Here is a 27,813-nt window from a genome sequence, read left to right on the forward strand (position 1 = left end):
GTGTTTCCATGGTGACAAGAGGCCACATGCTGAGTCCTCCTGGAGGTGTCCAGCGAGCCGATGAATTTGGTAGCTGTGCCCAGTGCAAGGATCAGCCCACTCAAATATCAGAGCACCCCACCATCACCACTGCAGCCTATTACATTCAGTACCTATACACACACGTACACACACACACAGTGAGCCTACACTAATATCTTGTTTCAAAATAATATTCGCTTTTCTGCCAATCTGCAGTCAGTCCACAGCTACAGTTCTATAGACTAAGCTAATATATTTTCTCACGCCGCTTTAATGTGCTCTGCTCAGGCCATAATTGATTAGTTCAACTGGCACTTCCCCACATCTTATATCACCTACCTTTGTCTGTGCAGTTGCTAATCAATTGGCCTCTGAGATGCCTACCTACTATGTCCCCTTAATAATTAAATACCTAGAAGACCTTTGTTCCTCTAATGACCAATTAACCAGTTTCCAGCGTTTTTAGTCAGCGCACTGAATAATTGATCAGCTCTTTAAAAATCAGCCAGTGTTTTAGTCAGGCTCCCGGCTTCACGCATTCATCACCCATTGCCACTTTGTGTCAGAAAAGAGACGTTACCATTTTTCTTTTAGCTGACTGATGTGTTAGAGCAGTTGGAAAGTGTTGCATGTGTGAAGATGCTCTGGGGGTGAGGTGTTCTCATTACTATTACCATTATTATTACAATTACTGTTTGTCTCTTTCCTTCCCTTCATTTCCTCATCCTTCCTCTGTTTGTGTCTTAAATCCTTCCTGCCCCATCCTCCTTGTTAATCCACCTTTATTAAGCCATATACTGTAACTTGAGGATTCTTATACAGTATATGGTCCAGCAAGCAATGGGCAAGTTACCTTTTGTTGGGAGGGAGGTTGTTGAAGGACCTCATGCCAAAGAAACTATGTACAAAGGTTTTCCTTATCTCTCGTTTTTCCAGGTGTTGGCAGTGGACCCTGACAATGGGGAAAATGGGACAGTGGTGTACAGTATCAGTCCAGAAAACCCCTTCTACACCATCAACAGCAGCACAGGGAAGATCCGCACCAGTGGAGTAACCCTGGACAGGGAAAGCTCCAACCCCAGGGACACAGTACTCATGAAAACCATTATCATCTCAGCTGTCGACCGTGAGTAGTGTGTATGAATGTGGGGTCACGTCCGTGTCAGTTTTTTTTTCTCAGTCATGAAACACCAAAACATCTGTAAGCAAGCGCAAATTGCATTATATCATTCTCAGTAGAGAGCTTTCAATTCTGAACGATTACCCTCTTTCTCCAAGCCTCATTCCTCAAGTTTTATGTTGACCATGAAACTTTTTACTGTGGCTAATAAACTCCTTTGACCGTGAGATGTGGGGTGTGTGTGTGTGTATGTTTGTCTTTATATGTCCCTCTGACGCCCCCTTTAGGTGGTACACCTCCACTACGTGCATCAGCAAGCACCACGGTATTTGTCAACCTGCTGGATCTCAATGACAATGATCCAACCTTTCTCAACCTGCCCTTTGTGGCTGAAGTGCCAGAGGGACTGCACATTGGATCCTCAGTTTTTAAGGTAAAACATAAGAATATATTCAAGTATGATGGCATTTAAAAAAGGATAGAAATTCAGTTTTCTATTTTCTTTTTTAGATTTAAGAGTTGCTAACAGATTTATTATTATTTGTTACCAAATGCTCCAGGGAGACTTATATTGACTAAATATTTAGGGGGTGAAGTTGAACAATAATTTATATGGTCATTTAGCCAGCATGAATTAATATATATGTATTGATATATATGTATTTTTCTCCAAGTAATTTTTGAGGAACACTGGAGATGAATGATTTTCTCATGTGATGTTTCCCCTCCAGGTCCAGGTGGAGGACCCAGACGAGGATAAGAACGGTCTGATTACCATGGCGTTGCAGATGGGTATGCCTCGCCTCGACTTCTACCTGAACACCACCACTGGCATTCTCACCTCCACGGCAGTCCTGGATCGTGAGCAGATTGGACAGTACCATTTGAGGATTATAGCCTACGATGCTGGAAGGTTCCCTCGCACGTCCACTTCAACCCTCACTATCACAGGTGAGAGTCGCTGGTTGATGATGACGAACTGGGTTTGATTTCCCTTTTGCTCTCTCTCTGAAATTACCGCACATATGAAACTGCCAAGCCACGGTATGACTGGAATCTGGGTGACGTGAGGGGTTACTTCAGTATGACAGATAGTTAACCACCGACCTCTCAGGATTCTGCTGAGAAGGATGCTACCACCTGCTGGTGGCTTTTGGGAAATAAGAAAATACTCAAAGAGACAGTTGGTTTGACTGGTGTTAACGTGGTTAAAAACAAAACAAAAAAAAAGGAATGGAAAAATTGAATAAGGTTTTCGGGGCGTTTCTCAAATGAATCAGATGAGTCAGTTGCATCAAAATATTTTGAACTGTTTCATAGACACTGGTCTCTTAACTTCACAGGGAAGTCAGAGGTCAGCTGGTTCAGCACAAACACCAGACCCTGAATCCTTTTAATATTTGTCTCTCTACTCACTGCACCGCCCTGCTGCCCTATTTGTCCTCATGTACTCATCTATCTGTGTGTCCTCATGTCTCTCTGTCTGTGTGTTTGTGTGCGTGCGTCAGTTCTGGATGTAAATGATGAGACGCCCACCTTCAACCCTCGCGTGTACAATGTTTCCCTGAAGGAGAGTGTCCCTAGAGACCACATTGTAACGCGCCTCAGCTGCTCTGACAACGACGCTGGCCTCAACGCCGAGCTTAGCTACTTCATCACAGGTCAGAGGTCACAGTGGGAGGTGTTTAGTGTGTTTGTGGGCTACGGTGTTGTACAGTTATGGGGACTATGTGCACGTTCAGTACCTTTGTCCATCCATCCATCTCTGTGTGAATTTGTATATGAGGTGAGCTCCTCTTGCATGAAATTTTCTTTTAGTATTGTAGCTGTATTGTATGTATGTGAATAGGTATTTTTCACTAATATTCTGTGAATTCATTTGGAAGTGTGCTTGTGTTTTGTATTTTCAGGTGGTAATCAGGACGGTAAATTCAGCGTGGGCTTCAGAGACGGAGTCGTTCGGACAGTGGTCGGCCTGGACAGAGAGACCCAGGCAGCATACTCTCTGGTCGTAGAAGCTATTGGTGTGTGACAAATTCATATCTTGTCAAAATGATAGAAAACCTTTATCATCTTGTATCATCCTCCTTTTTTTTTGCATAGCCTTTGTTTGTATTTGTTATAATAGAGCTTGTTTTCTTTTCACACTTTTCTTTCCTTCTTACTTGTTTTGTTTGTCATCTTCAAAGCTGCTCCTCTCTACTTGTGTGTGACAATGATGAAAAAAAAAAAAAAAAACTATGCCTGCACATCTGCAGTGATTTCAGACTATTGCTCAACTGCCTTTGTTCCTGTTTGAAAAAAAAGAACAAAAACTCTGAGGTTTTCCTGTTTTGGAAACCAGTGAGTCAGGGTGGCTTATCTGCTAAGGGGGCCAGAGAAACAAGAGAGGGGAGAGGAGATAGAGATAATGTAAAACTGTACAAGAGAGCAGAATTACACATATTGTCCTAATTCACAAGCAGCAGAAAATGAAGTTTTGATGAGCCAACAATGTACCAGTTGTACGTCTTTACAGGAAGCTATTTTTGGTTTCTCTTCTTTTTCTCAGAGAAGATTAATGGATCGTTTAATGTCACATATTAATACAGAGCCTGTTCCATTTTCATATTTGTTGTAATGATATGATTCAGATTCTTTACTTTTTTATTCTTTGGTTTTAGCCTTTGATACTGCCATGAAATTAATATTTCAGTTTCCTGGCATCTATCCTAGCATTAGCATCAACCTGAATGATTGCAGCTGATGTGTGTGACTGTGTCTGTTTCTGCACATAGACAACGGACCAGCGGGCAGCAGGAGGACAGGTACAGCCACTGTGTTTGTCGAGGTGCAGGATGTTAACGACAACAGACCCATCTTCCTCCAAAACAGCTATGAGACCAGCATACTGGAGAGCGTGCCCCGGGGAACCAGCATCCTCCAGGTAGAAAAACACACACTTCAGCGTTGTGTATATCTGGAAACATAACATACTTTCACCAGTTGAACTTAAATGTAAATTTAATTCTTAACGTAACAATTACAAAACACAGAATCTATTACAGAGTGGTCTCGTTTTTGGCTCAGGTTGCATTTGTCTTGTCAGTATCGATGACACATGATGTTTTGAGACCTCCATGAAATCACAGTATAAAATAATTCATAGTTTTTGTCTTAATTCACATGAATTACCTGATGGACGGGGTTTAAAGCATCAGAATAATTAGCAGTTTGATGTAAAGGAACAGGAGCTTTTCCTCGGACCTTGAATGATTGGTGAAAACTAAAAGCTGTTTTTGTGATGTAGCTTTAAGTGAACTGCTGTCATTTGAGACTTAAGTTTGCCCCACTCTGCTGTTGTTCTTTGGATGTAATCAAATCAGACCAAATGTAATCCAGGGCAGAAAGAGAGATTTGATGATGCATCCAATCCTTATCTTGAGTGTTGTAATTGAATTTAGTTGTTGTGGGATAGCAAACCTCATCCACCTAGCAATCAAAGTATCTTAAAACAAATGCGAAAACTTCTGTTCATGTACTCTCTTCACCCACACCTGATATTAGTGAAGTTCGCAGCACCAACCATAAAATATACAGTGTATCACATTTTTGGGAGAAGTGAGTCTCAAGTCAGATTTCAGTGACATAGTCAAATAGACATGGCATAGTGAGGTGGGGCTCCACACTGGCCTCCGACTGTGGTGTCTGTCCAGCCGGCGACTGGGGCGCGTGTGTGCTCTCGCGCTCGTGCGGTCTGCGATGTGGCGGTCGTCTGAAGGACAGGTTGTATGAACGCCGATATGAGCCCAGTCTCTTCCACACCTTGAGCTGGGGTTCACTGGACCGGCTTCGTCCACGGGTCAAGCTCTCCCCTGGGCTGCAGCTAGCCTCAGAGTCCCCATCCTGTTCGGAGCGGCGACACACCGCCAGGAAGGCCGCTAACCCTGCCAGCAGCAGCGATAAGCCCAGCACCACCATGATGGTGAATTCGGGGTCGTGGATGTCTGAAGAATAGGATGGAGGCTGTGGGATGGTGGGAGAGATGGCGGTGGTTGTCAGGCCAGACAGAGTGACGTTTTCTGTGCCGGAGGTGAAGGTGAAGTTGGAGCCTGGCTCAGTGGTGTTCATGTTGGCCCTGGATGGAGAAAACAACATTATATTGGAGGATTATGTCAGGGATGCTTCAGAGAGGACGTGTGTATTTGTTTGTTTCCTAATATGTGGCAATGTTTGAGAGAGAGAGTGTGTGTGTGGTCACCCTCTATCAAAGTCTATCAGCGTATATCAGGTGCAGCTCTCTTTATATGCCATGTTTTGCCTCACTAGTCAAGCCTAACCAAGCTGAGTAGGTTTATTTGGTTGCTTATTTTCACTTTATTGGGATCATACACTCAAGGGCATACAATAAACACACACACGCACAAATGTACACAGAAACGCTTACATGCACATGCAGATGTGGTGAGTGTTTGGCATTTTCGGCAATTATGTAGCTATTACATCAAGGACTACAAAACAGTCAATGCTTGACAGGCTTTCTTCAATGTAAAACAAATTGGGTTTATTAAAATGCCCCTTGTAAAATGCAAGGCACCCACCTCTTCTACCCCAGTCTCCAATTACCCCCCCCCCCCTCATTCTGTGTGCCCCCATCTTCAGCATAGTAACATTTGTAAATGTCATTGTCCCTAATTCAGCGGAGACAAAGCATGGCTTATCGGTTTAAGGGAAACACAGTGGGACGTGAAATTATTTTTAAGACCAAATGCCAGCAAAGCTGTGAAAAGGCCAGTGGAGCAGGATGGCTCGTTAGAGAGTCAGTTCATTAGTCAGCGCCTCCAAGCACATACGCTACAACACACACACACACACACACACACACACACACACACACACACACACACACACACCCACACAGCTATTCAAACACAAAAGTTTCTTTCTCACCCACACATACTGTAGGCTATACTGCACATATTGGTGATTAGGCACGCTGCTCTTAAGCTTGGCAGCTTAGCTGTAAGGTACTCTCTCTCTCTCTATCACCCCACATTGTTGCTCCTCCAGATCTGACTGCTCAGCAAGTTTTGAAACAATGAACTAATTTCTTAACTTCTTCACAAGCACACTTTGCCTAACCTATTCACATTTGTAAAGTTTGACCAATTGTGTGCTTGCTACTTCTCTAGCAATTTCTTTGTAGCACACTAGCAAATGCTTATTAGATTTTTTTTTGCCTTTTATTGCCTCTCAGTGGTCTCTGATGTATGGTATTTTTCTCTGTATTATCTACACAGTGGAAGAAAAAATGGGAAAATTGGGAACACACCAACGGTTCATAGATGTCAGATGCGCACCCTCTTTTCACTAATAGTCATATGCACGTTCCAAAATAAGTCCCAATCATACTAAACCAAATGCATATGAAAGCCTCAACATACTCCCTTAGACAATGTGCAGCTACTCAAGCACATGTCAAGCTGCTCACATGTCCTAATGTGGACTTCAGGTTTCATTCCAACATGAGACTTCACAGCAGACATTAAATGCGGATTTAAGAGACAGTCATGAGATGTTAACAGTCTTGCAACCTAAAGATTTGAAAGAATTTGATCATATTCACCTCTAAAATGCTAAGCAATTAACATTTTTCTTTACATTGAGCCTTTCATAATTTGAAATAAAACCCTTCAAAAATAGATACTCACACCCACACTTTACAGACTCTTTAAAACAGCACCTTGTTTAGTCCCAGTAACTGAGGTCAGACCTGTTTCTTGGCTCCACTCACTTGTTTTTCCCCCCTTAAACTGCTACTTTCCCAGAGACAGAGGGGGAAATGCTGGGAAGGAAGAGGGGAACAAGGAGGAAAAGGGGGTAAAATGTGGGTAACAACATCGTGGTTGAAATATCCCTCTATTGTTTTAATCCCAGGGAGCCAAAGACAATAGTGTGTTTTCTGAGCCATGCAGAGGCTTAGTGAATAATCTCTCAGTGCTTACACTCCCCATGCTTACACTTACAACATCTGGATCTGCAATGTAGTCTTACACTTTATACACCCCCTTTTATGGCCTAAGTGGTGCAGTCCACTGTGTAATACCCTATTCATCACTCACCAATGTGAACCCCCAGCCTCTTTTTTCTCCGGTCTCCCCCTCCCCTCTCCTCCTCTTTCTCCTCTCCTCTCCACATCTCTTTATAAAGCTAATGAGACTGAAGTTGGGCCCCTCTTCACAGGCGGAGCTAGAGAGAGCAAAGGAGGACACACAGGGCAAGAGAGAGAGAGAGAGAGAGCGAGAGAGAGAGAGAGAGATAGAGTGTGTGTGTGTATTTCTGTTTGTGTGTACCTGAGTGCACGTACATGTACTAAAGTGTTTTTTGTGTCTGTCTCTGTATGCAATTGGATATTCACTTTGTAGGCACCCTCCACAGGTTTTGACACATCCACAGAGTGTGACATGAAGTCAGCCTCATCCAGTGCCAGCAGCTCTGTGCCTCTCTGGATTCAGAAGTCAGTCTTATGATATGGCCCATTCACCATCAGCCCAGCATGCTCCACTATTTATCTGTGTACGCAGTGGAGCCGTGCTGTCTGCGCTGGGTTTGGGTTTTTGGCTGCTTCTGGCTATTTCCCCCGTGATAGAGCGAGAGAGTTTCTCACTGCCAAGCCATGATGGGGTTGTTGTGGCAACAAGACACTGGGCACCAGTGGATGTGTGGTGAATGAGGAAGTATACTGATTTGTCCATCTGTTTATAGAAAACCACCAAATGAATAAAAATGTGTAAGAATGTACTATGATGTAACTGTTTAGGATAAACGCAGAACATCCAGCTGAACAGACTCACTGGTAACCAAATCTCATAATGATAGTCATTATGGCTCTTGCGTATTTTGCCATCATCATTGTCAGACTGCCTAAAAAGACAAAAGTTGTAATTTTGTAATAGTACCAGCTGTGAAGAGAGGTTAATATCATTGCTGTTTCCCTGTACGTAGCTGGATGGTTTGTGTTTACATGTCATTGTGGATTTGGTTGTGTTTTTTGTCCCCGTGAAGTTATTTGATCTAAGTGCAGAGTTTCTGCTTGTGTGTGTTTTATACAGGTTCAAGCTACAGATGCAGACCAGGGGGAGAATGGCCGAGTTCTGTACAGGATCCTCACCGGTAAGAGCTACTGCCCTTTGATTTTGGCCTTTGCACGTGGTCTCCTTGCTCAAAAAACGACTGCACTTAAAGAACTCCAAAGATGGACTATACTGAATCATTAAATTTACTGTAGTAACATCGCTAATGCATTTGTTCAAAACGGGTTCAAACAAGCTTCCATAATGTTAGTAATTCGAGCTTTTGTGGCAAGATTATGCTGATGCGCAGGTATGAAAATTCCCCTTGTATTCAGTGTAATTTCTCTTGTCGAGAGGCAGTCAGTGTGTATAAGTCAAATCTTGCTACAATGAAAATACCAGTAATGACAGCTTCTTTAAACAAGTTAATTTGCATTCAAAGGAACTGCAATTATCTCAACCAACTGGCAGATGCCTCCAGCTAAATGATCTAAACCAAGAGACTAGATTAAATGCTAAAATGTGCATTTTTGTAGAAGTCTCTTAAAATGTCTCACTTTCCCTCTCTCTCTCTCTCTCTCTCTCTCTCTCTCTCTCTCTCACTCTCTGTGTGTGTGTGTGTGTGTGTGTGTGCGTGTGCGTGTGTGTGTGTGTCTGTAAATGGACGCATGCAGGGAACAGCAACAATCTGTTCAGCATAGACAGACAGACCGGGCTGGTGACAAGAGGCCTCAGGGCTCTGGACAGAGAGACCAGCAGCTCCCATGTGTTGGAAGTGGAGGCCTACAACAGTGACGAGGGCAGCATGAGGAGCTCCGTGAGGGTGAGGAAAAAACAGGGCAGCTGGAGAGGATAGTCACAACAAGTGGAGACGCTACACTGCACAAGATTTTCACTTCATGTTTTTTAAGCCTTATGTTGAAGTAGTTTTTTTTTTTTTTTTTTTTTAAATTATAATTCAAAAGATAAAAGACGTAAATTTAAAAGCAAAATGGCAACTTTTTTTGTGACGTATTCAGTCTAATAATGTGGACCTCAGAGGATCCAGCCCCTACGTGGACGATGTTTATGTCTGTGTTCTGATTTCATGATGAGTTGATTAAAAATTACCAAGTTAATATGTATAGTTGATGTTACAGCTACAAATATTGGTCCCCTGCAGGTGATCATATATGTGGATGATGCCAACGACGAGGTGCCAGTGTTTACCCAGCAACAATACAACCGCCTGGGCCTTAGGGAGACAGCTGGCATTGGCACCTCTGTGATCGTGGTGCGCGCCACAGACCCTGACACTGGTGAGTGTCTCTCCAGATCAATCAAACGATGAGAGAGGAGGAAGTGGAGTTTGATGTTGGACTTTGTTGTCGACTTTTATCTTTACATTATAAACAGAGAGAGACATTTTTAACTGCAGTTTTAAAAATCTCACTTCTGCTCTGCTGACACGGATCAGTTGTTTGCAGGTCACCAGCCCAGACACTAGTGGGTGCCACTGCAAAGGGGCTTATCACAGCTGATGACAAAACCAGTCATCACACATTTAAATCTCTACTTCTGCTCCTGGGTTTAAACTTCCTCTATTCACTTCCCATGGTGTAAAGTATATATTAGACACCTTATGACGCATCTCATACTGTGACGAACATTTCCCAAAGCACTAGAACCAGCCAGAGACTGATATAAACACCACACAGCCAACAACAACAACAGAGGGTTGACAACAGTGTTAAATAAAACACAGAAGGGAGGAAACTGTTTGGATACTGTAACTATGGCTTCAGTGTAACAGTGTTACATGATTTTCAAAATAATTTTCTCCACTAAATATTTTAAACTCTTACAAAAGTTGAAAGCACAAGTTTTGTTAACCAGCCCTTTTCTTCCTGTTCAGGCGATGGTGGAGCTGTCGCTTACGCCCTCGTGTCCGGTTCAGATCGCAAGTTTGAGGTGGACGTAAGCACTGGCCTGGTAACCACTGTGGACTACCTGGACTATGAGACCAAGACCACCTATCTAATGAACGTCTCAGCCACTGACCAGGCTCCACCTTTCCACCAAGGTTTCTGCACGGTGTATGTCACGTTACTCAATGAGCTGGATGAGGCCGTGGCCTTCTTCTCCGCCGGTTATGAGGCTTCACTACATGAGAACATCGCCACGGGGACAGAGGTGGTCCAAGTGCAGGCCCAGTCGGCCGACAACTTGAACCAGCTGACTTACCGCTTCGACCCTGACACGTCACCTGCAGCTCTGGCGCTCTTTAAGATAGACAGCGTCACGGTGAGTGAGGGGGCAGTTTTGTACACGCCAAAGACTACACCCACCCTCTGTCATCCGTTCATCCACTAACCCCAGTGTTATCGATAATACCTCTTCCTCCGATTTACGCTAGTGCTCTTGTTTTGCTGCAGGACTGTAAGATGATCAAAGAACTTGTTTTGCTTTGAAGCTATTTGATGCCTTTGATAGATGAGAAATGAGGATTTTTTTCTATGACACTGGTTAGTCTTGCTCTATGTTCGTCCTTGCTCCCTTTCTGTCACATTGGGAAAATTTCTATCTGGTATGGAATCTTTATGGAGGCAGGATGCATGCTGATGTGTTTGATGTTTCAGGGCCGTATCACAGTGACAGGCCTGCTGGACAGAGAGAAGGGGGATATGTACACCTTGACTGTTGTAGCTGATGATGGAGGACCTAAAAAGGACTCCACTGTGGTATGTCGCTTCTTCGTGAATTTCTATTTAAGCCTTACCGCTCTTCCTGTGCAGTTTTGATTGCATTACAGTATATGTTCTGTTCTGTTATAGAAAACTTAATGGCATACCTTTTATTCATTGCATCTCTCATTGGGACTGCAGAAGGTAAGACTTTATGTCCTTTTTTATAGGGCTCAGAATAAAATGTGTTCATCTGCAGTATATGAAGTGCTTATCTTTTATTTCTAGATTTGGTCAGCTTAGTTTGATTAATCTCAAAGGTAAGTATCAGTTCAGTGATCTGTGGTAGAGCCTACTGTACGTTTGATCTTACCTCTCAACAGGTTTCAATCACCATTCTGGATGAGAACGACAACAGTCCCGAGTTTGACATCACATCTGATACTTCAGTGGACATCCCAGAAAACACACCCATGGGGAAAAAAGTGGCCGTTGTGCTTGGAAGGGACAAAGATGCTGGATTGAATGGACTGGTGAGAATAAAGGATAAAAATGGGAAAAATAGTGGACTCGCACGGACATGACATGACTGAAATCTAAAGGTCTTGCAGTATGTGTGGCATGAATTATCACCACAACACGTTTACAGACTTCGGAGTATTTACTGCAGTTACATGAGACAACAAGGACACGGGCCTTCACAGCACATTTTACCCCGTGTTGATTTGACATCAACCTTTCTACACTGCTTTACAGCACTAAACCAAATCACTTTATGGCACCTTATGTTCCTCCAGTGAAAATGATGCATCATTTCAGTTTTTGTCCATGAGATAAAGTGAAAGCAAGTAAGGTCACCAGGCATCTGAACAGTTAATGTGACAGATTTTAGAAGTTATGTTTCACATTTTGGTCTGTGTACCTTTTCATATGAGTTTTATACATTTTCACTACAGCACTATGAGTCAACCAAAGCTTTCCTCAGTTTCACAACAGCTGACTGTGATATTGACATCTCAGGATAGTGGTCCCCATACGTCGCCAGCATCACATTTTTCTCACCGCTATTTTTTAACTTAGGTTCTTACACCTTGCTCGTGCTATTTTTTCTTCTCTCCGCTAAACCATCCCCCTCCTGTCTCTCAGTTTTTTTTTATTAATTTTCTATCTTAATCATAAATTCATTTGCTCTTGGCTCTGATGCTCCGCTGGGGTCTCACTTGTGCTTGTGCTGTAATTTATTCAAAATTCAGAATCTGTGTAGCTAAATACAACTTTTAAACTACTCTTACATTCCAGGTAAACTTATGATCTGAAGTTTCTGACTGAACCTAAGCCGATGCTGTAATGTGATACTTTCATTCTTTCAGTCTCTCTCTCTCTCCCCCTTTCTCTTTGTCTCATTACTCTCTCTCAGGTCAATTTCACTTTGGTGGCAGGCAACATGGAGGATGTGTTCAAGATCAAGACAGTGAACCACACCCATGGGGAGGTTTATGTCAATGCTCCTCTGGACAGAGAGTCAGTAGACCGCTACTTACTGAAGGTCAGGCAGCAATTCACATGTAGTTATGGCATCTTTCACCACATATCTGTATGGAAGGATATCTCACAAACACGAACAACCACAACCCAACCCTTTCTAACCTCAGCACTAAGATGAACTGATACACAACAGATTTGTTTCATTCATAAAACTTCTTTTGATACCATAATGTCATGAGTATCAAATAATCTGTGACCATTTTTTTAGTTTTTGAACTGATATAATGTCATCAAAATATTATTCACACACTGCAACTTCCCTCAACACAAGATAAAACACAGAAGTACCAGACTGAATGTTGGGTCTCGCTTTGTCCCCTGTGTCATTACATACCATGTGTGTACATATATGGTCAGACGTACACACAAGCATGCACCAATGCGTGTGTATGTTGTTCCAGGTGCGTGCCAGTGACAATGGCTCACCTCCCAGACACACAGACCACTCCCTCACCATCAACATCCTGGACGTCAACGACAACGCACCTGTTATTGAAAGCCAGAGGGGCTACAATGTCAGCATAAGCGAGGTAGGGGCGCGCTCGCACATCACAAAGAGCAGTGGTTCCCAACCCGTGGGCCGCGAAGGCATTGCGTTTGCAAAACAGAACAACTTTGGTGAACAGATGTAATATATGAAAACTTAAATAATGTTTTAAAAACATTAGAGGAGATCAGGCGTGCTAAATGTTGCCCCAGTTTAAAACACTTCTGAAAACATACTTGAATAAAGCAGCTTTTAATTTCTTGATTTTAATGCTTTTATCTTTGGTTTCTACTTTTGTTTGTTTGTTTGTTTGTTTTTTTTTGTCTTTTTTATTGATTTCATTGTTTTTCAAAATATGTATTTGTAATTCTCCCTGTTATACTTGCCTTGATAAACAACACTTTGCCACTTCTCTCTGTTTCTTTTATTGCTTTGTTTTGCTTTTATGTATGTACAACACTTTATTTTGAAAAGTGCCATATAAATGAAGTTATTATTATTATTATTATTATTATTATTATTATTATTAATAAAAATGTTTAATGTGGGCCGCCAACAGTTTTTTAGATTCATCGGGGTCATGAGTTGGAACAGGTTGGGAACCACTGACATAGAGCATTGCATCCAGTTGTCATTCAGCTTTGATTTTACATGTTCCTGTAGTTTAGTATGTATCGATTTCTTGACCTGAAGCCGAACAATGTCATAAGAACTGCTACAAGTGGTGATTTTCAGTTCCCATGATAATATTTTACTATTCGGTCACAGGTTTGTATTTGCTTTAATGGGGCTTCTTTTATCATGTGAATCGCAGAATGTTGGAGGAGGTACGTCAGTCCTCCGAGTGATGGCTACTGACCAAGACATCGGCCCCAACGCCATGCTGTTTTACTACATAACCGCCGGAAACCAGGACCTGACCTTCCGCATGGACCGTGTGACAGGAGAGATGGTGACGCGGCCGGCCCCTCCTGACCGAGAGCGCCAGCAAGAGTACCGACTCACTGTCACCGTGGAAGATGACGGGACGCCACCTCTGTCGGTAAGACGCAAAGACCTGCAACAGCAATAAGCAGTACATTGCAAAATCTTATTTAATCGGATCTGGTTATGGTGACGAGAACTTGGCAAAGGGGCTGACAGGCTTCAAAAAGGTTGGTTGCTTGATCTTCTGTATGAGCGGATCAGCTGTAAAAGCACAGGAAACACCTTCATTTGTAAACAGGAAATCCACAAGTCAATTTACAAAAAGAGGAAGGTGTTAGTTGTGTTAGTTTGTGCTTTTCCTGTTTCCACAATGTCTGCAGCATTTGAACACTCTTTTAAATGTATTTATGGGCTCAGACAGAAAAGCTTCAGTACTGTATGTGTCACATACGCACGGTCATGTGACCGTCGGTTGTTGTACTTCATGTGGCCTGTACTTTTTATTTTTAACTTTGCATGTCTTGGTCACACAATGAGAACATGGGTGGCACAAACTCATAATAATTCTGCTCTCGCTAATACAAGATAGAAATAGTTAATGTAAGACTGCAGAAAAAGCAGTGGAGAGAGGACATGGACCAGAACCAGGCATCCCCTCCTCCCATCTAACCCTCTGTCTCTTCTCATAAAACAAGATACTAAGATTGGTTTATCATTTTCTCTCCTCAATGCCAGTCTCCCTCTGGTGTGCACCATCTTATAGCCACGCAAGTGGAACAACCTTGTTCCATCTGTAATGGCTCCCTAGGCAGCAAGTGCAGCACGTCCTTGTATGGTGATAGTTTTGGAGACCTGCCAGTTGAAAGGAACAATGATTTCAAAGACTAGACACAAGGTTTTAATGTTTAAGAGCTCAACTTTATTATACAAGTTACAACCAACACAATTTCAATGCAATGTACAAAGGAAACTGTGTGTGCATGTCTGTATGCATACATACAGGCATGCACACATATTTAAACCTGACCACAAAGCATCGCAAAGCAGCTGACGTACAAATTATTTTTGAAATTGTAACCCCAGATTTGAAAGCACATACACACATACATACACATACATACACACACACACACACACACACACACACACACACACACACACACACACACACACACACACACACACACACACACACACACACACACACACACAGGCACATGGGCACATTTAAAAATATAATTATTCATACACTGACTACCCAAAGTATTCAAATCTTCAAAAGAAGAGTAAAAAATAAACATACATACATAATACCCTGACTTATACACCTGCTACACATCACTAGGAGATCATTTCCGTTTAGGCACCTGCTTTACATTTTACCTCGATGTGAAAGGACCACCAGTGGTTTCACACAATCACTCACAGATTCTCATCCTCCTTTAATCTACCTTGATATTATGAATCTTTGGTTATCATTTCAAAGCCATTCTTTCTTACATGTGCTAAATAGTATTTCATTTTTTACAGTCCCATTGCACACAAAAATAGGAATAAAGACTAATCTACACATCCCAAGAAAAAATTACAATTGTTTACAAAACAGCATTGTGGTGGCAGTGATAAAACTCATGGCAGTTTTTTGGTGGTGTTTTATTTTGTTTTCTTTTTTGTTGTGTTTTTGTTTTTTCTATCTATTTGGCTCAATAGAGAGGCAATAAACATTATATTCATATTTATCAACACTGTACACAAGCATGAAGGAAAATCATCAACTATATGAAAATGAACCAACAATTTTTTTTCCTAAATACTGTACTTACTGACATTTTCAGCACTTAATGAAATTATTTAAGGCCACTGTGAAGTGCTGTGTTTCAGAAAGTACAGGGAGGAAGGAGAGTATTTACAGAGCTGAGGTAGCAAAGAGAGGGAAGAAAAAAAAGAAGCTAAGTGGAGATGATACAAAGGAACAGTGTAATGCCATAAATCAACAAATGTCAACTTGCACAAGAATAATCTGACTTCTCTTACGATTGAGCCCCCTTTGGTTTGACACTATTAGAACCCGTTATTACAGTGACAGGGATGAGAGACCCTGAGGTTCGCTTTCAGACTTTGGTGCAGTTCAAAGTAATGATACAAGGCTGTTTCATAGTTCCAGTCCAGTTTGTGCTCTCACTGATTTAACAAATTACGGTTAAAGTGTAAACATAATTTTGTGGGGCTGGGGGTGGTATATCACTGTGTGGTTGTACAGGAACTGCCAAATTAGAAAGAGTAGAATGTTTGATCTTAACCAAACAACATATGTATGTGCAAGGTGCTTCAGAGGTCCACAGCAACGGTTTCACATGCCACCCCTGTACAACAGAGCAAAACCCCACCCTCAGCACTCTGAGTACATCTCAAGCAGCGAACCCCACCAGACTAATGCGCCTGTTGGTAAACAAGCCGTTTAGAGCGTTTAGATGGAGCATCGCACACAAACCCAGCCGCCAACACAACACAACTGCTCACAAGCAAGAGTTTACTTTTGGCCTCCAGCTGTTGTTGCAGGTGGAAATAATCCATTCCCTCCTGCGGTCTAGACAATGTACAATGACAATCCCAGCAGAGGTTATTGTGAGATAGCTCATGAGAGAAACATTGCTCTGAAGGCAGAGAGAGGAGGAAGAGAGATGCAGAAGTGTTTCCAGGTCAGCAGTTAGAGCAACGAATGAGGTTTCACCCCCCTCCCCCACCCCCCTTTAAACCTGCAGGAAGTCTGGAGACTCTGGGATGGTATCTGGAATAAAGAAAAGTGCAGGTCAGCCGGAGCACAGAGATGATAACAGGTAATCCACATGTATCAGCCTGCACAAATGCACATTTCTTGTCTTGTGCTGACGTGCTAGTTTAAACGTGTGGGAGTTCAAAACTACACTTCCTGCCCAAAAAGCAGACAGATGTCACAGAAGATACACGACAGCATTTCTTTTTCCAAACCTCCTACCCCATGGAACAGTACGACGGCACAGAAACACTTAGAATTCGGGGAATAAAATGTGTTTAGCTGGAAACCCATTAAAAAGCAGAACAAGAGGTCATAAGTCTCAGTTGCGACATGTTTAAGATAAGAGGGAACTGCAGCTAGTTAAATTCCACTCAGCTTAAGGTCAGTGGGTCTAAAAAGATGAAGAAAAAAGCTGAAGTGTGGCTTTTATCCAACGTAACATGAAACTTCAGACAGGAAACCAGGCTGTGTACTCTGCATGGTAGACTAGTGAAGAAAATGAGCTTTGGCAGGGAAAATCCATCTTGACAAATGTTAAAAATACTGTGTTTTTTCTATAATTTGTAATAGTGTTGTCAGTATTTGGAAACTGATGGCATCTCAGCTTACATAACTGTAAGCTGAGATGCCATTGGAAGTTTCCATCTGTCACTTACTGTAAGCATGGGTCTTCCTGCTAGTGACATTACCAGAATTCTTCTTTTTATATATATCATTTTTTGATGTTCTTGTCTTTATTCGATAGTGAAGAGGCAGACAGGAAGAGGTGGGGAGAGAGAAGGGTGCGACGTGCAACAAAGATCCACAGCCAACGCTGAAACATGGATGTTGCGGTTATGTGGCATATGCTGTAAAGATTCAGCCAGCGGAGCTCTCTTATGTTACCAGAATCCAATGTGGGTACAAACAAAACTCTAGCATCTCAATTTGGGCTCAAGTTAGTGGCTGTGGCCTAGTTTTACCTCGTGTTTGTCAGTTCTCACGTGTTTCTGAGACTTGCCCATGTTTGCGCGCTTAACTGTTCAAGATCATAAGAATAACATATGTGATGGTTTAGGGTGGATTTTCAGTAAGCCTGGCTCTGTCCTTTCTGAGCGTGTACTTCCAGAAAACGGGGCAATCCACCTCAGTATGCCTGGAATGTCTGCACAGGTGCCCCGGGAATCGGTAGAAAAACACTCAGGACTGAACCCCTTCACCGTAACTAATGTTTCAATATTATTTCAAGTTGAGTCTGAGAGAACGGCTGAAGGGGCCATTAGTGTTAAATGAGAGTGCTGATGGGTGGAGAATGGCTTGCGAGGGAGGCGAGACAAGTCTTCAGGAGATGACAGCAAAAGGAGGTGGTTTCAGTTGTGTGGGAGAGAGAAGTTAAACTCCCGACACAGTATATTTTTTTCTTAGTCACAAAGACGGCCCAGCTGTTTTGAATGTGAGCATGCAATTATGCACACAAATGTGAGCATCTTTCCGCCAGCATCACCACTGATGCAGGATGTTTCAGCAGACGCACACAAAGCCAGTTGCTCATAGATTGCATCAGTCTTTTACCAAACTGTACATTTTGAAATAGGTACTTCCAGAACTATGTCCTTGTGTAATATAGTTTCGTGCCACTATTGTGCATCATGTGAGGATGAAACGAAGGGGGTCGGGTGTACACATTCAGAATGTGACATGGTGCACAATCACTCTTAAACTGACAGGCGCCCACTCAGATGTGTAAATGAACTCGCCTAAGAGTGGGACTCACACTAATCTTTCTGTGGGTTATGGTGTCGGTCAGAGGAGGTTAAGGGGCAAAAGCTGAACAAAACAGAGAAAACTGTATGTCCCAGCCTGTGCTGAGTGATTTAGTGTTTTTCATCAGTAGATGGCTATTGTGTCCTGTCTTACTGTATGTCCCTTATATCGGTTTTGCTGTCTGAGCCTGTTCCCTGTAGTATAAGCTGCTGTTGTGTTGTCATGATGTATACTTTTGTGTATGTGTGTCCTACCTTCTATTGGGAAGAATACATCCCCATGTCCAGGAGGAGAAAGAGGGGTTCCTGGCTCAGACAACAGGTGGCGTCCTGTCTCAGAGGATTGTCTGGTCATGATCTGAGAAACAGTTCTGGTCTTAATCTGTGGTGACCCCGCAAGAAACACCGGGTTCTCGTGGCCATGGGCCTCACTGAACATACACACAGATGCACACATACAGAGAAGAAAGGGAAGCATACAGATGAGTAAGAAATTTCAGATAAACGATTGCAACACTCATTTGGTTGCTCAAGACATTTAGAAGCTTTATGTGTCATTTGTCTAGCAGTAAGCTTGATGTTTGTCGCTCTGTAATGAACATTAAACACTGTTTGTATGAGTGCATTTAATGGTTTATAACACATGTAGACTCCCTGGGCAAGTAATTCAATAGATTTCCCACAAAATACACCCCACTGACACTCAACATAACATATGGTATAAAGGCCAGAAAATCCTGGCAGTTTTCTGGGTGAATTTAGTAATGGTTCATAGATGTTTCAAACCTATATGTAGAGTTTTTTTTTTTTTGCAAACAAATGTTCATAGGAATTACCAGCAGAGCTTTAACAGATTTTAGTTTAATGCAGTTGTTTGGAAGAAACTACCTATTGTGTGCAAAATGTTGTGGCCACTAGATACAGTAGTAGAATATCCATGTAGAAGTTTTGTTATTCTACAGAGCAGCTGGGAAGCCGGCCTGTGTGATCAGCTGTGTGACATACTGTGGGAAAACGTACCTGTCCATCCTCACCAGCTCTTGTGCACCTGGGAGAGAGGAAACGGGAAATGGGCTATTGTGAATGAATTGAGCAGAACACTACAGATACAGGGTGAATGTGCTTCCGTCTGTGTGAAATGCAGTTAATGCGCCTCACTGACAGGAAACATGAGTCAGGAAAAATACTATGGGGGACAGAGTGTAAGAGATTTATATCTGATCCATAGCATGTGTGTGCTTGTTTGTGCATATCAGCAATACATACGTCTGCTCGACTGGGTGCTCTCCCTCTGTTTGTACACAAGCACCAGAATGAGAGGCAGAGCGAGCAGAGCCACGATGCAGGCTGTTATGGCCAAGGCCACTGGCACAGTGCCTGGGGAAGCAACAGAGAAACAGAAAGTTAAATAAATGGAATAACTGGCCAGGCATCCACTGGCTATGAAGCCTTGAATTATGTAATATACCTCCAGATGGTGTGGGATCCCAGACAGTGCAAGTTTGAGATCCATTTCTCCCTGGAAAGAGAGAACAAAGACATTGTTTATCGCACACAGTATATAACAATATAGCAGTGGTTATAGTTTCTGCTTGTTGAATGCAACAGAATCTATTCACCATAGCGTATGACATTTCAAGTTGAAGTGCACAATGATTAATCATAGACCACATCACATAGATCGAGAGAAACTGACATAATGAGCTTGTTCTACTTAATAGCTTCACAAAGACACTATGATTTTTTTTTACTAACTTCTCCCCCTGCTAGTCTGTCCTTTTACATTCACATTAATAGAATTAGTGTCCTTACGTGGTGTAACTTGGAGAACAATATGGCTGTGGGGTTTCTGCAGCAGGGAGGGATGTTTGTTCACCACTTGGACATCTAGGATCATACAGCAGTAGCGACCCTGGTCAGCGTGGGTCACGTTCTGCAGAACCACCCAGAAATTCTGCTCTGAATGTCCAAATATCAACCCTGGCAGCAAGCTGTGGTTGCCATGGGGATGACCACTGATGATAGTATGGCGTGGGCCCTCTCTTCCCGAACAGTGCTGATCACTATGGGGCGTAAAACGCCAGCTGCGCTTCAAGACATCAGTGGGGTGCAAGGCAGCACCTCTCTGGGCACACACCAGTTTGACGGTTGCACCCTCGGGACAGGTGTAGAACAGGTGGGGGACTGAAACACTCATTGTGGGATGGGCATGGGAGATCTCACCTTTGCCTAGAAAGAAAAGATAAACATGGAAGAATGTAACACGTACACAGTTGATAACAACTTTTGTTTCCTGAGTTAGACCTCTCAGACAGTCCTTCCTTCCTGGTTATATAGCACCACAAACAAGCTCTACCAATCTCTGACTTGAAGGATCAGATTACATTAGGTTAGAGATGTTCAGATTTTGGGTTATGACTGTGGTTAGGACTGAAGTCTGCCAATCCTTAGGAAGTCGGTGGGATTTATATGCAGTGGAAATTAAGGGAAGTGCCTGAGAAGTTCAACCCAGGGAACACAAATCCTATACACAGTATATTACAGATGATAAAGAAAACCCCAAAAGAAAGAAGGGAGTATGTTAAGTAAAAACAAAAAAAGTTGTAGTCACATGTTTGGTTAGTTTATTTTGAAAGCAGTGGCAGAGATTCATATTCAGAAAATGTATGAAACATCTCTGTATAACTGGAACAAAACAAAGTTAAAAGAGTTAAACATAAATGCCAACATCAATATTTTATTAGTAATATAACTTAATTTCTAATAACTTGTTAATAATATAGAAAAATCTATTCTACTGCAGGTGCATCATGATGTTAATTGCAAAATCCCATCTTTCTCTCAGTTTCTTTGAATATGGGAGATTAGAGTTTTTATAAAGGTATAGCCCTGATATCATAGGGTAATATATTTAAACGTGAAATTGCATGGTAAACCACAGTTCATATTATTCGGTAGAAACTGAGTGGGATGAAGCTCCTGCCTCATACCACCAGTCATAGCACAAATAACCACAGGGCAAAAAGTAATTTTAGCAACTACCAATCTAAACATGGGTTTAAAGCCACAGTCAAACAATTTTCCACGCCCTATTTCTGCACACTTCACGCTTCCTGGTTTTTGTGCACTTTGGGTCAACACAGTGTCTTTCCTGTTCTGTATATTGGTTTGTAATTAAATATACCAACATCCTTTGGGAGTTTAATGGCCTGGTCCTCTCAGACAGAGTCAGAGATACTAACCAATACAGACAGGATCTCATGTGACATCTGATTAGCCATAAAGCTAGGTAGTGTAGAAATGTGACTGATGTTCTCTGTTTGACCACTTTCTACCACACCACTGTAGCTGCATGGTGTCCTTACCCAGTGACTGCGATGAAATGGCCCTTTATTTCTTAGAAGACTGTACATTGACATAGTGAAGCATCTCTTAACATGTTGCATAAACCATTCTCCCGCTCTCAGTCGCAACCACATCCTGTTCTGACTTTAGTGCAGCAGTGGAATGCACAAATAGATAAACTCTTTAATGTGTGCTCCGAATGATTATTTCATTGGAGTAACAAAATAAACATATCCTCAGGCTGAGCATCCTGAAGCCCTCATCTAAGCCTCGACAAGGAAAAAAAAAAAATGCATACACCACATAATCTATCAAATGCACCCACACTACGCAGCTATAGTGCAGCATCAACACACATAATGAATGACTCCCACATAGCCAGCATGTAAAGCAACAGAACAGCTGGCTTTCTCTACTTAAATAGATCATTACCATCCTTTGTTACAGATTGCTGTGTGGTTTTGCATCCATGAATGCTTAGCACTGCAAACACAGGAAGGCTGTGTGTGAACTGCAAGTGTGTGAGGGGGTGGACGGTAGTGAAAGAGAAGTATGCATGCAACTGTGTGTGGATGCAGTCAGAGGTTTTGTGTATGTGTGTGTATGTTTGGAGGGTAACTGGTCAGTGCCAGGATTTGAGGAGTGGACTTCCTTCCTGACTTGTCTCAGCACGCGAACACGACTCCCATTCCTCCTCCTGTCTGGCTCCTTAATACTCAAAAACTTTGAAGAGCTACAGCTGCTGCTGCACAGCTCTTTATGGCCTGAAAAATTCAAGCAGGTTGCACCCCCACCAGCTTCCCAATCGGTAATGATTTCAGTGGACTTTTCTTCCATCTGCTGTCAAAGGCAAAACACACTATGTGACAGATAGGACAGCAACATGCTTGGGAGATTAAAGCCATAGAGAGCTCATGCACTACCACTATTTTTTTGAGGGGGCAGCAGAATATAAATGAGGAAGCACATAAATTGTTTTAGTCTAAATGTCAATACTAGCTTTAAGTGATTGGTTTACAGTCTTGTTGATGGGAAATACAGTAGCTCACCAGCCAACGACCTTTACCTTTTGATTAGCTGTGCATGTTTGTATATACAGTATGTGCAGCATCCTGTGTATGTGTGGCAGAGTAAGAGGTACGTGCCATGCTACCGTGTGTGCTGCTGAACTCTGCACCGGCCGTTGTGTGTAAGGAAAAGCAATAGGAAGACCAAGGAGGGTGATTAAAGTGAAACTGTTGCCCCTGTGGCTGTTCCTGCCCGCGCAGTGGGACAATAGGAGGGGAAGCCCTTCTCCTCTCCTGTTTCACACCCACCCTGCCTTCCCCTCGGCCCATTTTACTTTGCCAACTCTCCTCCCCAGTTTCTCTCATCCTATTTACATTAGTGAAGATAGATTTCTGTCAAGGGAGAGTTTTCCTTGTATGTTAAATATACATTTAAACATATCTAACTTTTGCCTTAGTGTTGCTCTTTAAGAGCCAAAAGTTGATTATCTCCTCGGCTGCCAGCTGGGAAACACCCTTATACACATCAAATGTATATAAAATAAAGCTTACTGACATGACCAGACTTTTCTTAAGGAGTATTTGGAGACAATGGGTATCATTTCTTTTAGCATTTGTCTTCGGTGCCAGGTGGGTGGTGTTACCACAGTGTCAGCACTATCTGAGCTTGATGTGGTTGCAACCAGGTAAAAACAGACAGCAAGCATTGCTCTGTCTCTGCTGCAGACAGAATATCTTTCAGTTGCATGCATACACCAGACATCTGTGTTTTGGCTCTATTATAGATCTAAGTTACCTCCTCTGATCTCTGTTCTCAGGATCCTGATAGCCCCTGAGGGCCCTCCTTTGTTTTAACCCTGAATGCCACCTGTTAAGGACATGTTGCCTATGACAGCTTTTTTTTTTTTCTGAAATTCAGACAGGCAGCATAGCTTCTCTTCATTTCTCCCAAGTTTTACTACTTAAACCATGCTTCTGCAGAGTACAGTATTTTTTTATTATTAGATACTACTATTAAAACACAGGTTTATGAAGATACTCTACTGGTAAATCTGGTATCCTTTCACTTGCGTAAATTCTCTACCTGTGTTTGTACAAGTGTTGCTTCTCCACACACACAACTCAGATCCCACCCTTTTTGCACCTACTGTAATGGTAATGATTATCCAACCCATTACAGGGTGTTAATGAAACCAGCAGGAGGATCCCAGATTAGCTCCTCCATACACACACACAGAAAGAAAGAGAGTTTCACTTGACACTTCTAGCATCACAAAACAATGCATCAAACATGTTTTCATTAATAGGAAGTACTAAAATGTGTCATTTTAGCACTTCCTAGTCATGAAAGGATGTGGTTAAGGGTCAGTGAAATAGTTTAAATGTGTTCAGGGATCCATGATATCTGAATAGGATCATTTGTTGTGTCTTTTATTACTTTTTAAGCCAATTTGTGATTTGTGCTATTTAATAAATGTGGACAAGAGTCAGTCGGAGACACTACCTTCCTCTTTTTCTTCTCCTAAATTTACATCATAAACAAAGTTATATGTGTTAAGGGTTGTGTAATGGGAGCTTTGTAAGTATATTTTCAACATAATTACAACACAGTTCTGTCATTTAACTGTCATGTCGAAAGTGCAAATGGGCCTTTCTCTACTTATGAAACTGTACTTAAAGTGATATTCTTACAACCTTTAACAAACTGACTTCATGCACTTTGACTGTTTCCTCTTTTTGGGTCCTTCCTGCTTTGCACTTTAAAGAGCAGTTTGTGCTGTACATAAATTGTAATTCTTCTTCTGTTATAGTTAAACGTTTTATAGCTTTACTAACTGAAGCACATTGGGTTGCTTTTCCTGTTGTGGTTACTAGGAGCAGAGTCAAGGCTTTATCAGTGGTGGTCAATGCTGTATCCTTGGGCTGTTCAGAGAATCACCCAACTGGAAGACACATCCTTACTAGAAGTCTGAAGGCCACTGGTGTTTGGGGATTTTTTACTTATCATTTTTGCTGCATATTAAACATCAGGCACAAAAACTTTAGCTACAAATGTTTGTCATACCACTGAAAGGGTTATACCCACAAAAATCACAGAAGAAGAAGGGAGCTCCCCCTCCTCCTCTGTCTCCTTATTGCTCATGCACATGCAGTATGTGCCCACACAACTGCTACTCATCAGCACGCTCGCTGACTGTCTCCCTGGTCAGGCCTGTTCTTGTCGATGAGACTGAACCAGGAAGACAATTTTAATTGCTGTACTCAAATAATGATTTATTCAATTAGGATGGGGATCAATGCACGACACCAGCTCTGGCACAACAGGAGGAGAAAGCAGTGGCGATAGAGAAACAGGGTTTGCATCCTGTGGAGTTCATTGACCATTTTTGACTGTGCCTTTGTCCTTCATTGTGAGCTAAATGCTTATCTAGACTGAGAGGAAAAGGAGCAATGATTGTTGCTCTGTTTATCTCAAGTCATGTTTTGTGGAGGAGAAGCCCATTATTGGCAGTGGCACAAACAGCTGTTTTTATCACAGACTGAAAGGAAGGAAACTTCCAAACAAAGAAGACATAACTGGGCTGAAGGGTGGGCACAGTGGATCTCTGAGTGTTTTTGGAGCTTTGGAGTTTTATTGGCCTGCATAAATAAATGACAATGCCTTTAAAACCGAGCTAAAATGTATTTGATTTTTGTTTTTTAATATATCTCTTATTATCTTTTTGTATACAAAAATTTTCTGAACAATATATTAGGGTTTTTGTCGAGGGTGAGTCAGTCTAAAAGTTCAGTTAACATCACTTGTTGCCTTTGACGGACTTATTGTGTGAGCTTATCTAAAGAGACCAAATCCTAGAGCCGAAAACTGATAACCTTCAGTGGTGTTTGAAGTGAAGCACCCTGCGCCCGGAGGCAACAGCTGCTTCTCCTCTCGTCACTGGCCTCAACTCTCAAGCCATGCCTTGAACGTCCTTGAAATAAAAATCCCTGCATTTCATTACACCAATCCCATGAACACACAAGACAACTGTGTGAAAAGGATGCAATAAGTGAGTGGATAAACTCCGATAACCGACCTATATCTGACCAAACTCATCCAGCACAGCGGTGTTTCAACATGCCATGTTTGATTAAATAATCTTTATCAGGTTGTGCACATTTCTGGCCCGTATAAAAACATGAAAGGCCGCTCTCTCAGTTTGCGGCTATGTCATAAAGGGTGAGTTTAAGGTGGATTTACACTTCACTTTATCCCCAGGGAGGAGCTTTAAAACAGCTTCACACCAGATGTTCCATCTCAAAACAACAACAGAACACAAACACACTGTGTTCACTCCCGACAGCTTTTACAGCGGCAACATGCATGTGCGGCAGACATGCAGCTGTTTCTCAAAACACTGATAAAAAAAAATAGACAAAAAAAAAAAGGAAAAATGAAAAACAGGTTAAAAACGTGGGGTACTAAAGATAGCGTGTGCTATGAGTCTGTTTATCACACGGGTTAGGTTAGGGTTAAAGACCACCTACACTTCCTGTAAAATAAACTAGTTACATGATATAGCAGGCCTGTCTTATACATTTGATATGGTCTTCTGTGTACTGGTGTGTCGGAACAATTTTTGCTTTTATATATCCATACTTTACTTTACTTTAAGTTACGTTACGTTACGTTACGTTACTTGCGGAAAACAAACAAGAAAAAATCTTTGCCATCAGCGAATTCAGTCTGTTTGTTTGTCCCCAAAAGAAAACTGTCAACAAGTCGGCACACGCCCGTCACAGTCTGATCAGTCAGTGAAAGAACAATTGTGGAGAGGATGGGTGTCAGACTGGGTTTCTCACCTCCAGCTATGGAAAACAGAGCAGAGCAAAGCCAAAGCATGAACTTCTTTCGCGAAAGTGATGTCCGATAAGGTAATCCTCCCTCCATGGTTGACTTGATGTTGAGCAGAGAGGCAGCAGACCGGACTCTACACGAAGCCTCCGTTAAACTTATTCTCCCTTCACACTTTAACTAGGATAACAATGGTACCGACTCGGAGAGCTGGTTGACAGCCGCTTGTCACTTCGTCTCTAACTTGACTTGGAGCTTCTGAACTTTGAAACGCCTGAGGAACGTGAGATACGTAGACTATAAGCTCCTCCCCCTGCTGTCAGACTCCACCCACAGGACTGTGGAAGAGGTGAGAAAGACTTTCTCCAAAATATTTAGTACACAGAAAAGAAAAACAATTTTACTCTATAAGGTGATTGTATGATTTTAAAAAAGAATTGTAATCACTGATCCAGCAAAGCTTCAAATATCCTGCCTCAAACGTATCACACTGAAAAGACACTGGATCCTCTAATTCCCATAATGCTGCCTGATAATATCTTTCATTCCTATGGTTAATGCCCATATCTTGCAAACACTGAGGGCGTTGTTATAATTTAAAATTTTCAAGCACAAGCACAATGAGTTTTTAATCTGACTTGAAAAGGCTCCTGAAGAGCCACGGTTATTAAAGTGATCTGACTTGCTCCAACGGCCTCTTTAACCAGCACAATGCCAGTCAGTTGGTCTATGCTCAGATGTTAGACTGGTTGAACAGGAATGGCCCAATGCTCAACCTTTCATTTAATATATTGCTTTTACCTTTGTAATGTATCACAATCTGTCAGTGGTTTGACAAAGTGGTTTTCTTTAGGATACACTACTGTAGTGGTTTTGTTCTGGTTTCATTTTTTTCCCCCAAAGTGAGCAGACGAAATGACAGGAAGTCAGAGCTTTTGGCCGACTTATAGCGTCTTCTCTCCGCCTCAATTATTTTTAAGCTTTCCTTTCAGTTCTCACAAGATATTTTTTCAATATGTCTGTAACAAAATATGCTTCAACCGTCTTTTCCCATTCTCCCATGTTAAAGCAATCCCCACATATACGTGTCATAAATGAAGACAGAAATATGATTCCTCTCTAGCAGAAAACCTTATTAATCATTATGGAAGTGAACAGTGTATAAAGATTAAGGGAGGATGTAGCATGAAAATTAAAAAAAAAAAAAAAAAAACGTGATTAGAAAAATTGACTGATAAGATATTATTGTTAAGTCATTATTGTAAAATAACAAATGGTGATATGCGTTTTTTT

At 42.0% G+C, this 27,813-nt stretch overlaps 3 protein-coding genes across 7 annotated transcripts in view; 1 reads left to right on the forward strand and 2 right to left on the reverse strand.

The window, feature by feature from the left end:
• cdh23 (cadherin-related 23) overlaps window positions 1–27,813 on the forward strand; it is a 162,871-nt gene that overhangs the window by 118,101 nt on the left and 16,957 nt on the right. For 2 of the 4 annotated variants that reach the window (XM_056394808.1, XM_056394809.1), the window contains exons 1-5: window positions 11,006–11,060; window positions 11,240–11,389; window positions 12,274–12,402; window positions 12,803–12,931; window positions 13,703–13,930. In XM_056394808.1, the coding sequence (XP_056250783.1) occupies window positions 11,330–11,389; window positions 12,274–12,402; window positions 12,803–12,931; window positions 13,703–13,930 (546 nt within the window). In that variant the 5' untranslated portion in view covers window positions 11,006–11,060; window positions 11,240–11,329. Of the gene's footprint in view, window positions 1–957; window positions 1,148–1,428; window positions 1,575–1,872; window positions 2,093–2,649; window positions 2,803–3,051; window positions 3,166–3,918; window positions 4,068–8,232; window positions 8,294–8,867; window positions 9,017–9,355; window positions 9,492–10,087; window positions 10,477–10,811; window positions 10,914–11,005; window positions 11,061–11,239; window positions 12,403–12,802; window positions 12,932–13,702; window positions 13,931–27,813 lie in introns of those variants that run through there. The other 2 variants (XM_056394811.1, XM_056394810.1) reach the window with 2 other exon arrangements.
• Window positions 4,127–6,962, reverse strand: LOC130181065 (uncharacterized protein C10orf105-like). Of its 2 annotated transcripts, none has more exons than XM_056394815.1 (2): window positions 6,832–6,962; window positions 4,127–5,258 (listed from the first exon to the last, which is right to left on the reverse strand). In XM_056394815.1, exon 2 carries the CDS (start codon window positions 5,249–5,251, stop codon window positions 4,754–4,756), a length of 498 nt encoding a protein of 165 aa, XP_056250790.1. In that variant the 5' UTR covers window positions 5,252–5,258; window positions 6,832–6,962; the 3' UTR covers window positions 4,127–4,753. The 2 variants fall into 2 exon arrangements, with proteins under 2 accessions (XP_056250790.1, XP_056250792.1); XM_056394817.1 differs by having other exon boundaries at window positions 6,864–6,907.
• Window positions 15,492–26,790, reverse strand: vsir (V-set immunoregulatory receptor). The gene is made up of 7 exons (XM_056394814.1): window positions 26,529–26,790; window positions 20,146–20,562; window positions 19,802–19,852; window positions 19,600–19,710; window positions 19,354–19,381; window positions 18,589–18,764; window positions 15,492–16,603 (listed from the first exon to the last, which is right to left on the reverse strand). Exons 1-7 carry the CDS (start codon window positions 26,614–26,616, stop codon window positions 16,566–16,568), a joined length of 909 nt encoding a protein of 302 aa, XP_056250789.1. The 5' UTR covers window positions 26,617–26,790; the 3' UTR covers window positions 15,492–16,565.

The sequence above is a fragment of the Seriola aureovittata genome, chromosome 14 (assembly GCF_021018895.1).
Source record: "Seriola aureovittata isolate HTS-2021-v1 ecotype China chromosome 14, ASM2101889v1, whole genome shotgun sequence".
Lineage (NCBI taxonomy): Eukaryota > Metazoa > Chordata > Actinopteri > Carangiformes > Carangidae > Seriola > Seriola aureovittata.